This window comes from Siphateles boraxobius, unplaced genomic scaffold (assembly GCF_051911475.1).
Source record: "Siphateles boraxobius isolate OS27281-9 unplaced genomic scaffold, OSU_SipBor_1 130, whole genome shotgun sequence".
Classification (NCBI taxonomy): domain Eukaryota; kingdom Metazoa; phylum Chordata; class Actinopteri; order Cypriniformes; family Leuciscidae; genus Siphateles; species Siphateles boraxobius.
In genome coordinates this window covers 21,651,133-21,663,893 of record NW_027508734.1, presented here as the reverse complement: position 1 = coordinate 21,663,893, position 12,761 = coordinate 21,651,133, and the positions used below count along the sequence as shown (strand labels likewise).

The window sequence follows — 12,761 nt, the reverse complement described above, 5'->3', positions numbered from 1 at the left end:
TGTCACTTTGTTTCTGTCCTACTTCATCACTTTGAGAAACTGTGAATGTTTGCATATTTCTCCTATATTGTCTCCATTGTTTAAATGGTGGTATTTTGAATTGCAGGTATGTGAATGACCTTCTTTGTGTACAAGGGTTAAAGCAATCTCTCTGTCTCTTTTGTCATCAGCAATGGCAGATTTTCACGTGCAGCCACGTTTTGTACGTGCAGAGCTGGGAGGTGTTGGACGATTTCAGTGCCAAATCCATGGCCTGCCTGAGCCAGTCATCAGCTGGGAAAGAGACGGGCGACCCGTGGATACCTCTGATGACAGGTAGCGTCGTAAATACACACAATTCCACACAAAGACATTTGAAGGGATGTGCCCAGTGTTGTTAGAACATATACATGTCTCCCTCTCACTGTGGGCCTGTCTATGTCTGTCTCTGTGCAGATATACTCTGTTGCCCACGGGTGTGCTGCAGATAACAGGAGTTCGCCCTGAGGATGGTGGGGTGTACTGCTGTGTTGCCCACAACAGTGCTGGAGTCAAACACAGTGCAGGAGCGCAGCTCACAGTCTCAGGTCTGCTCAGAAATTCTTCTCCACTTTCTTGAGTCTTTCCACATCATTTTCTTTCTGTAATTTGCTTTACCTTTCTCTTCCTGAAGGCTCCCAGTCATCTGTTTACAAAGAACCCATGATCCTAGTGGGCCCTGAAAACCTCACCCTCACAGTTCACCAGACTGCCATCTTGGAGTGTGTTGCCACGGGTTACCCGCGTCCAATCGTTTCGTGGAGTAGACTGGGTAAGACTCGTTTAAGTTTCTCTCTAAATTGCCTTGAGTGGTTATCAGAGCAAAACCCACCTCCGCTCCAGTAAGAATGCTGCAAAGAGCTTTAATATGCTCTCCACTGCACACTGACTATAAAATACCCATTACCCAATCAACTGAAAAAGAGAAAAGGGAAAAATCTCCTCCACCAAGCTAATGTAACATGATGGAGGACGAAGATCAGAGAAAATGTGTCGATCTATATATGGAAAGATTTCTTTTAAAAGGGGTCATATCCTAAATTATTGATAATACTATCTTTCTCCTTAAAGTTCACTTAGTTAAGATGTCTTGCACCAAAAATGTCTTAATTTAGTTGGAATTAAAGGAGTAGTTCACTAAAAATTAATATTGGCACCATTTACTCCCCCTCATGCCATTTCAAACCTGTATGACTTTTTCTTCTGTGAAACATAAAGGTGATCTTTCGAAAATAGATATTTTAGTTTTTTCATCCATTGATGTTGTTTTGGACCCCATAGACTTTCATGGTGTTGTTAAAAATGTTCAGAATACATTATTTTATGTTGTGCAGAAGAAAGTAAGTCGTACAGGTGTGGAGCAATATGAGGGGGAGTGTTTTCATTTCATTTTTGAAATGTTACTTGAGCACAAAATCGTCATATTAGAATGATTTCTGAAGGATCAAGTGACACTGAAGACTGGAGTAATGGCTGCTGAAAATGTAGCTTTGCCATCAGAGGAATAAATTTCATTTTAAAATATATTAATCATCAAACTCTTTTAGTTCCAAAAATCCAGAACATTCAGTTTTAGATGATATGGCCCTATTAAAATAAACTGGCTGCTGTATTAAAGCCATTTACACTCCAATCTACTGGAGCCAAATGGTTTGGAATGGTGAAAGAAATACTCTTCCATCCTTCTCGCTAAGAGATGGATATTACAGATCGAACATTCTGATACTGTACAGTGAGATTGGTTTCTGTGTGAAAAATAGCTCATTTATTTTTAAGCGTGCTCAGAGTTCTGAAGCCACACACTTGAAATGGCTTCAGACATTTTTGGTCATTGAACGCTCTTTGCCACATCTGTCTGTCTTATCTTACTTTGGATTAATGAAGAAATGTCTCATCTATACTTCTAAAGTGGTGTTGTAGGGTGATTAATGTCGTTTTATGTTGGAATGTGTCTGTATTTGTGCAAGTGTGTGCGTGTCCCTCTTGCATACATTTAAATCTAGTCATTTTTGAGGCCTGTGCAATTTGATCTTTGTATTTAAATAAGCATTTGAAACTATCTATAAATTTAACTATCTTTAAATTTTGAGGTGAATGTAACCTACTTAGAATTATTCTTCGACCCACACCAACTGCTCTCTCTCAAGCAAGATTTCACAGCGACTCCCACACTTGTATTATAATCCGTTTCTGAACTCTTTCTCGCTCTCCTAGCTATTATCTAATGTGATTCTCCCATTAAGAATGTAAATGATGGTGTCTTTCTGTAACGGCTGTTAATCAGATTGTGGATATTACCTTCTGCAATGTTGCTGGAATTAACTGCTAACAATGGGATTTTGCTGGATTAGATTACAGCGAGAGCAAATCAAGGCTAAGCTCAGTAATGAGTGTGATACGTCTCCTACAGTTAGTGATTAATGCCATTCTGCATTTATGTCATCTTATTTAGGAGCCAGTAAGTTTAGTTCACGCTAATACACACAACCAAGCATGCATGCTTGCTGATTCATACCTACCAGAAAGTGCAAACATTTGTTATGGGGAGAAAGGTCTGGCCAGTAAAATGTAATACAAAAATATTGTCCTGGGGAAATAGATTCTGGGCATCTGCACCTGTAACCTGAAATCTATCCCCTTTTGCTACTATAATATAATATAATTATAGTCGTGATAAGATGAAATGTATCTTTTTAACAAGATTATATTGCCGCACAGAGTATGCTTTTTGTTTATGTGTGGTTTCAGTTGTTCCTATATTTTTTCGTAAATTTAGAATAAATTTTAGTACGAAAGATTTTAGTGAATTTGTTCATGAAAGCGTTCATAGGCAGATTTCATGCACATATGCATATGCATGCTTAGTGAATGAGACCCAATGATATTCACACAAAGCAACAACAATACAATAATGCGCATTGATCGCAGATTTGCTGTTAGGTTCAATACAATTGCTGCTGCCTCTTCTTTTCATAATTCTACATATAGGAATAAAATACAGAACATTTTCAAAATCCATGTAAGAGACTGATGTATATGCCTGCAAGAAGTTACTTTTGCAAAGTGAAAAAATACCAGCTACCAAATATGTAAGGGATAATCTACGGCTAGCCATGCATTAAAGGATTTTAATGCACGACGTAGAGGCGAAGAACCACCCGATGTGAAGCGGAGTGTGGTTGCCTCTACGTCGTGCATTAAAATCCTTTAATGCATGGCTAGCTGTGGATTATCCCGCTTATACCACGGTTATTTGCCAAGTTAAAAATAAGTTAAAGCTGTAACTGATGTTTACAGTGTAATTTTTTAACAGACGTGTAAAAATGACGGTTATTTTCTTAAGTTACTGCTCGTTAGTTCTAGCACTCCGTCCGCTTTAAATAAAGTAGAGCCATTGGATTGCTTTTATTTGAATGAATTATCACATTTATTTAAATTCATTATTAAAAGAGAGAGACAAAGAACTGAAAGAGTCCCAATTGCCAAGGTAGTTGAGCCCCATCGGCTCCCTGGTGAACCACATTTCGGTGCTCTCGAGTTTGCACAGAGGGATGCGTCTCGGATGCAAATAACGTTAGAACGCTCCGGCATTTTCTGGACACTTTGAGAGATATTTTTTTAAAGCTGTCCACGGGACAAAGTGGGTCGCCGGGGCTCGCAAACCTAAATCCTCGTAAATTTTCCCTATCCGATGCGGTGGGATCCTTGTGGGTTTGTGTCTCTGGGTTATGCGCCAGGGTTAGGTACTCTTTCCCATTCTCGTCTTGCCGGAGAACGAAAGACTCTTTTGATAGGTTACGGTTTCCTTCTCTTCCCCTCCGTGCAAAACACAGCTGTATGTCAAACCAAACTTTTCTTACAAGTCCTGTGGGTGTGAAAGGGGAGAGTGCAGGTGCATTTCTAATTTTCTCCAAGTCAGACTCAGTAACGTTAATACGCGGATGATGAACGCTGGTGTCTTTTCCATTTTGCCTGTAGAGCTTTAAAACTGATTTAAAGATGGCATTGCTTGACTTGAAGTCTTTATCACTTATAATGTTGTATTTTGTAATGTGACGGTTTATACCTACTCTGAGACGCATCAAACTTGCAACACTGTATTTGCGTCCAGCGGTAGACTGAACAGAGGCATAAAGCTCCCGCAATGTCTATTTAAAAGAGAAGCAGAGTAGGTCTCGAAATCAAAATTTTTCTGTCTTTGGCGCAAAAAGTCACTGAAAGTGTTAACTGCCCATTTAGTTGCCTTTTTCGTATTGACCTCATCTTTGTCGTCATCGATCTTATCTAGCTCTGTCGGTGTTAATTCTTTGTGCCGCTTTTAGACATTCAACGTCTTCTCCAAGTCTTCTATTTCGTCTTGGGCCTGGGCCCATTTCTCAAAATTGCCATATTCACCATACAAATTAAACGATTATTGATATGCAAAAATCATCCATTTAACCTACCTAAATAAACTTTTGCAAGTGTAACTGTGGTACTATGGTTACCAATGATTATAGTAGCGGATTAATTTCGAACTGTAATCAAACTGACTGGAACTACCTGTGCATTAAACGGTTTTACTGCACACCTTCCAGCCAATCAGAATCGAGTATTTAAACAGCCCGTGGTATAAAAGGATGTACCTATCTTTCTACAGAATAGTTCATTTGCTGTAGGTATTTTTGTTGGGGAAAAAATTTTTTTATTATTATTATATACATTTTTTAGTTATGTAATTTTCACCCATTAGTACTGTCTAAAGTTTTAGTACTGATATGCCTGCATTTTAAAAGAGGGCAAAACTTTTCACAACACAGGTTTATAGCTGGTTCAAGCTGGTCATTTACGGCAATCAAGTTGTTGACTAGGTGAAGGACCTGGTTTATACCTGGAAGACTGCATTGGACTTGCAAAAACTACCATGCTACCATGTTCCAAAATCCAACTTGACCACCTTAAAATCTTTTGATCTGTTCATTTTTTGAAACAGTAGCCAAGCCTTTTAACGATAAAATTATGTGCGCAGTGACATCATCCCTAAAAAAAAAAAAAAAAAAAAAAAAAAATCTGTTCTGCAAAAAAAAAGACGGGAATGTCTTGAGTATGCATGAGATTACAGAATTTTAATTTTTAGATGAACTGTCCCTTTAAGAATGGGGATATCCTGACTTGGGTCAACCCCAACTACTTCCTTGTATGTCAGTCTCTGTGATATTTTGTTAAGCATGCTAATCAACCCACAAATACTAAAAGCCTGTATCTCTAAATACAGATGAGTGTTACCACTGTGTGGAACTGGATTGAGAAGCTCCAATCAGTTGCTGAATGATAAGTAGAAATGTTTGTGCACCTCACAACTGATGCCAGTCAGTTAAATCTGGTGTCATGAACTGCATCCTGCCGCAGTATCTAACACTGGGTCTTATGTAATTTTGACAGGCACATTAACAAAACAGAATTAGAGACCTGATAGGCCAGTGAAATGAATCAAAGATGTATTTAGAGGTACTGTTCATTTTTATTAGCACTTTTCCTCACTGAGTGTCCAATTATAGCTCTAGTGAGTGAGATGGTCCAGACTGATAAAGTTTACAGTAGCTCTTGAGATTCATTGCTCATATAGAAAGTGTGTGAGTTCTAGGAGATGTATGGGGTTTTTTTCTCTCTCTCTCTCTCTCTCTCTCTCTCTCTCTCTCTCTCTCTCTCTCTCTCTCTCTCTCTCTCTCTCTCTCTCTCTCCATCTCTCTCTCTCTCTCTCTCTCTCTCTCTCTCTCTCTCTCTCTCTCTCTCTTCTCTTTTTTCTCAGATTTGTCCTGTCTATTAAGATATTCTTTGCCCCAGGGCAGAACGAGGGATAGGGCTTTGTACTTCATAATTAGTCACATTTAACCAGTGCTGTTAAATCCGGAGGCTCATCACATGCTTCTGTTGTCCTGTTAAATTTATTTTTAGTTCCTATGGGGCAGGAAATGATTTTATGGCTGGATAATCATGTGATTCTACATTCTCTCCAATTATCTTATTCCCTCTACTGATCTCTTTAATTCTCTTTGAAATGATCTTTATGACCTCTTTCCCTTGTCTTTGTCAACTCTATGCTTTCATCTCTCTTTCAGATGGTCGCCCAATAGGAGTTGAGGGTATCCAAGTACTGGGAACAGGAAACCTGATGATCTCTGATGTCAGAGTTCAACATTCTGGCATTTACGTCTGTGCGGCCAACAAACCAGGAACCCGTGTGCGCAGAACTGCTCAGGGACGTCTTGTTGTGCAAGGTGAGGCTTTTCTAAAAAATTAAAAAACCTTCACAAAACTATATGTGACCCATGCTGGCAAAATGAGTTGGAATGCGCACAGGCTACTTAGGAGGTACAGACAAAACAAGTGAAAAATGTAAATTTTCGTCGAAAAAATTGAATGAATATATATTTTTCCTATAGATATGGGTTTTGATTTGGTGTTTGCCAAATTTGGTGGTACTACCAGGGATTTTACTGCATGGTTGCTAGGTGATTTTGTTTTGGAACCTTCAGATATTTCACAGAATTGAGTTTAGGACAGTTTAGGAGTGTGTGTTTGATTATTGTCTCAGCTTCAAAGCTTCCCAAATATATAAACACATTAGCAGTATGTGGAGAAAAAGTAGCTTGAAAAGTTAGCTTCAGCTAACAACTGAATTATTGTGTGTATTGTATTATTCAGTACACTAAAGAAAAATGATTTAGTAGCATCACTACTTTTAGTAGTACTTTTACTAACTGCCTTAGAAGTTAGTGACTGAATCTCAGCTGGTGTAAAGTATCCATGATAGCCGGAGCACCTTTGTAGGGGTAGCTGAGAATTGATATGATCTTAGTGGCCAGATGGTGAAGCAGCCTTTGCTTAATACAATTCATTTACATTAAAGAGAGAGAGGGAGAAGAGAGTAAGACCGGTGTATTAAAAAAGGTAATGTAAAAATTGGTTGGGGGTGGGGGGAATAAAATCCCAAGAGAGAAATAAGTGAAAGAAACAGAGAGATAAGAAAAGAAGGAAGAGGTGTCTCTGATGGTGTATCAATACTCAGTGCCTCAACCCATCCCCCACTCTCTCTCTCTCTCTCTCTCTATCTCTCTCTCTCTCTATCTCTCTCTCTATCTCTCTCTCTCTCTCTCTTCTGCTCTCTCTCTCTCTCTCTCTCTCTCTCTCTCTCTCTCTCTCTCTCTCGTGCACTCGGGGATAAGAAAAGTAAAAAGAGAGCACTAATTTGCGTGGCTGTGATATGCACTGGACGGACCTCTGAGAGCAGTTAGCAACCTCTTTTATTTATTTATTGAGAAAAGCTGGTAACTGAAAATACAGGAGAGAGACTGAGAGCAGGATCAACACTTGCGATAAAAGGACTTTAATAATTAAAGCCATTGCACCCAGAACGAGTAATGGTGTTATGGTAATTAAAACAGATACAAATGAGCGAACTGTGGCTAATCAGTCAGCAATTTCAAATTTTCCCAGATTAAATGTGTCCTAATTAAGTAGTAAAGGACTATTGGATTAGCTGAAGTCTGTGTCAGTTGGCAGTATTAACATGTGGTGAGCGAGTGTGGAGGAGGAGGAGGAGGAGGAGAAGGAGGGGGGTATCTGGTGATGTTGGGGGCAGCAGAAGCCTCTGGGTTGGTAGAAGATGTTTGTGGTCCCAATATCCCTTCCTAGACCCCCACATCTGTTCTGCAGTACTTAATCTATTTTAATTTTCACACTGTGTCATTTATGGATTGTCAGTTTCCTCTTCTGGCCCTGTGAAATCTGTTTTTGGCCTTCTCTAATTGAGTTAATCTGATGCTTTCTCTAAGTTCATTCCTGTTACCACCCACTGCTGTCACAATATATTCATTATAAATGTGATGAAGCCAAAGCCCCGTAAACACTCTCCCTCCTTCTCTCTCTCTCTCTCTCTCTCTCTCTCTCAGCATTGTGTGCACTGTGGTTTTTATCTTCAAAAATTTATATTACGGTTGATAGCATATACGTGACATATGTAAATGGAACCGGGTGAAGTTGGGAACATTAGTGCAAAGGAGCAAACTGGGCTCATTTTTAGTGAAATTTTCTAGCAGAAACTGAGGTTTCAGAAATTTCAAGCCTTTTTTATTCAACAAACTCATGTTGTGTATTGGCAATAACTGACTTCTCATTGTCTCTCATTTTCCTTCCTCTCTATCGGTCTACAGCCCCAGCAGAGTTTGTGCAGCCTCCTCAGTCCATTGCTCGCCCGATGGGCACCACTGCTATCTTCACTTGTCTGGCCCGGGGTGAGCCAGTCCCCCAGCTCACCTGGCTGAAAAATGGACAGATCTTAGAGCCCGATGGCCATGTCAAACTCAGGAACAACAACAGGTGATCTGAAAAAGTCCAGTAATAATAAATGCACAAAAAATAACATTACGATGTCCAGAAATCAATTTCAGTATTACATTGAGTTATATGTAAATTTATGTTTAATGTGATAGTTTCATCCTTATATCTACTTATAGGCTTATATCTACGAGAGTATTTACATTAATGAATAAATACGTAGATCTGCATTAATGATTTGTGTGTCCTAATGGACTGGTGGTAGAAGCGTGCCAGAGGTTCTGGGTTCTAATCCGCCCGTTTATTTTTTGTTTTCTCATTAAAACCAAAGATTTTCATCAGTGATTGTATATCAAGAGCAGGGATGTGCATTTTGTTCTGTGATTTCACCAGGACAAATAGTGAGTCTCCGCAACGGTTAGCAATAGATTGCGCTCGTAGAAACTCTCGTCTGTGTTGAGACTGCACAAGCGCCAGGAGAACAGTGTTGCCTTCCGACATTGATAACAGCAGCAACGAGCACTCAGCATGATTTCAAAAACAACACATTCCTGTGCCAGATCACCTCTTTTTTAACACAAACAAATAAATTGCTAATCAGCTGAAGATGTTTCTTTTGTTTCGGGTACATCTGTGCAGCGATTTTAAAAAATGGTGGGGACATGTCCCACCTGCAAATTCGCCTATGAGATCAATGTTATTTGAATGTTATTTATATACTATCATGTTATTTATTAATGTTAAATGTTTTATATTTTTAGGTTATTTCATTGTAAAGTAATTTTGTTATGTGCTTTTGTCATGTTTATTTTATTTAGCTTTATTTTTATTTCAGTTTTAGTAATGTTTGTACTTGAACTTAAACCTTGTCATTTATTACATTTGGAGTCACCTTACAGAAGGCATTAGTGAAGGCGCCCACTGTTTGTGTCATTGAAGGACATTCCATGTTGCCGGTTGTCCTCTCCTAGATAGTGTTATGACAACCATGTTAGGACGGCACTAGTCGAGGTCCTTATATGATACATTGTCCTGCATTCTTCTGATCTAACGGGCTGTGTCTGCTATGAAAGACACTACGCTTTCTGTTTATCTGCTGTGCTATTCTTTTTTTTTTCCTCTGCTGTTTTGTTTACGATCATGTCTTTGGAAATGAAACGTGATTCCTTGTCTATCGCTATAAATGTTTTATTGCCGGGGATTTTTGTTGTGGTTAAAGAGCATGTTTATGGTGTGAGAGAAAATCAATTTCATTGCGATTAAAATTTATAACAGCAAAGATGGAGAGAGACATTTCATTGCTAAAATAAATAAATTGGGAAAGACAAGAAGGCTGAGACCGGCATCAAGCAGGTAGACGTAGAGAGAGCGCAGGAATGGATCAGTCGGAATCTCTGAGTCTCACACCATTAGCTAATTGACTAGTGATAAAGTGGAGTAGTGGGCAGAGAGTTGCTATGTGGTTGCTAATGTTTTCCGAGTATTGCTATGGAGTTACTAGGGTGTTCTGGTGGTTGCTGGGGTGTAATGGGTGATTATTAGTTGATTGCTTATTGGCCAAAAAGCCTAGCTGCAGCTACTTTTTGTGTGCAATACATTTATGCATTTGGCAGATACCTTTATCCAAGCGACTTGCACTTCATTAAAAGTTGGATTCCCTGGGAATCAAACTCATGAGCTTGGCATTGCTGGCACCGTGGTCTGCTGTTTGAGCTACAGGAACAGACCTGTGGTTCCAGTACAGGAACAGACCTGTGGTTCTCATTTCAATGTCCACCACTAGAATCATAATTCTGATCACTTAGAAAAGTAATTACACACCTCTCTTCGATAAATCTGTGCAGAAATGTACCCATTTCAACAATTGTTTGACAAACAAATATTTGTATGGTTGCTTAGAATAATAATAGCACACCTGTCTTTAGAGAACAATGTTTTGAAAGTGCCTTAATGTTTCCAGTCTTTGGTCAGCCTATTAATGGACTGTTTATATGTGTCCTTGTGCATTAAACTGGGATAAGAGTGAGTATTGAAAACAATTTCATATTTCACCTTTATGGTGTTATATTGTCAACTATATTGTTTATCAGCACTAGACATGGTGTTATTATGACATAAACGTACACACTTGACATGTGCAAACCCATTAGCCGGTCTTTTTGCTCTCACCTCTCTTTTGTACATGCTCAAGCTCTCATGGGTCTCCACTGAGATGCACAATGACTTTTACATGAATTCGGAATTTGGAACATCTAGAAGCAGGAGCTTAGATTGATTTTTATTTATATAGCATTGCTTTTTTATGTACTGTATGTGTACATTTATGCATTTGTCTGCTGTTGGTCACACACATAGTGTACATTATAATGTAGTCATACCTAAATTCACTTAAAATATTTAAAATGATTGATGTTAGTGTTTTATTTTTTGTTTTTTTTATTTAGACAAAATAGTGGTGAAAAAAAATGTATATCAGCCAGCTATCAGTTATTGTATGTAACAAGAAAATACTGACTATAATTACTAATGTAATTAAAAATAATTTTTTAAAAATAATTATGGCGAATGTTAGGAATGCACAAAATACATTGTATCAGCACCATATTAGTTATTAGCCAATATAAGCATTTATTTATTTATTTATTTATAGGTATCAGCTAATTTTGATATTTTTTGCATATTAGCCTACCTTTTATATATATATATATATATATATATATATATATATATATGGTTTAGATGAATAATATATATTTTAAGGTTTAGATGACTTTTTCCATCATCCATATACTAATTCAAAGGGCACTGACTTAAATAGAGAGCAATAGATTATATCACAGATTTAACCCTTACAATCTTTTGAAGAAAACGGTTCTTGTGTTTTGGAGTCTGTTGGTGCACATCCAACTATGGTAACAGTTGTGTGTATTTGTGCACTTTAGTTTTCTTAAAATCAGCTATTTATCTGTTACTGGCCATAATATGAAAATAACTATTGTACAGTATCAGTATTGGCCAGAATGCTGAAGAGATTCTGATTGTGTGATGGCATTGTCGTTTTTTTATTTATATATATATATATATATATATATATATATATATATATATATATATATATATATATATATATTTATTGTAGTATTTTTCATTTTGATACACAGACACATAAACAATCCAATGACTGGACCAAACACACACAAATATGGAGGGGGCAAAAACAACTAAAAAAAAATCTCTTTTAGTTGGATTCAGTTTTGCAGTTAACCACAACAGCAACTACAGGCAAGGGAGGTCAAGACAGATTTGAGATTGTACAAATGGATCAAATGAGATTAAAAAAAGAGATAAAATATATACTAAATAATAATAAAAAAAGATATCACAAAGGCAACTTTACAATGAAAACACTGATGATATTTTTGGAGTGACAATAATAAAATAAATTACAGAGCCCGCAAGAAGTTTAAAATCTCCCTATATTTCCAGAGCTATTCAAATGAGGTATAATAAAGAAAGAAAGAAATAACCATTTTTGCCATAAAAACAGAGGCATTATTTAAGGAAAGTGACAATAATAATTGAAAACAATTAGATTTCCAATAGTGTCATCATTGTCACTGATTTTTGACAAATAATCGAGGAAAGGGCCTACAAGAAGATTCATATACTCAGATGAGATATTTAAAAAAGAAAAACATGGGCATTTTTACATTGAAGACACAGGTGTTAAAGAAAATGACAAAAAAATTGCAATTACATTTCAAATAGTGTGTCATGGTTTTATTGATTTTATACAAGTGATTGATTATGGCATTATTTAATACTGAAGCAGTCAAACACTAGTGAACGTGCATGTGCTCTCTGTATCCGCGCAGGCGTTTGCAGACATGTGTTCGAGTGCTGCAGTCAGAGCGGAGGTCATGCGGTTCAGTAGCTGCAGGAGCAGAGGGTGGGGTCACTGCCTGCTCCATAAACATAAAACACTATTACAGCAATAATCAAAATGCCACAGTGACCCGTAGTCAAATCACACTGCACCGGCCGGCTCTTAGAAGGACTTTGAAGGTGGTTGTATATTATGTCTGCATTTCACATACTGCGCATACATGCATGTGTGAATGTGCACTGTTGCTGAGTTTGATCATTTTTGATCTTGTAGTTTGGTAACTCTTTAAAGAAGGGTTTCTTTCACTGAGAGCCTTTTTCCCTGGTCTCGAGTTTGATCCATCATGTTTTTTCTTTGCTAAAATGCAAAAGTGACAATGTAGACCAAAAAAGCCATGGCACATACTCATGTATGACACAGGTTTGAATCGGGCCTATAATCTGTATCTACTTTACTGTCTAATCTCTGCTGTCTTTCAAGTTTTTTTAACTAAAATTTTTAGAACAAAATTACATTTTTTATATAGTTTTAAAACTTATTT

The 12,761-nt window shown here is 37.6% G+C and overlaps 1 protein-coding gene across 1 annotated transcript in view; it reads left to right on the top strand.

The window, feature by feature from the left end:
* The window catches only part of igdcc3 (immunoglobulin superfamily, DCC subclass, member 3), a 74,837-nt gene that overhangs the window by 51,251 nt on the left and 10,825 nt on the right, over window positions 1–12,761 (top strand). Inside the window, exons 3-7 of the mRNA XM_077228672.1 lie at window positions 171–315; window positions 436–566; window positions 653–790; window positions 6,117–6,275; window positions 8,211–8,376. Of these exons, the coding sequence (XP_077084787.1) occupies window positions 171–315; window positions 436–566; window positions 653–790; window positions 6,117–6,275; window positions 8,211–8,376 (739 nt within the window). The remainder of the gene's footprint in view (window positions 1–170; window positions 316–435; window positions 567–652; window positions 791–6,116; window positions 6,276–8,210; window positions 8,377–12,761) is intronic.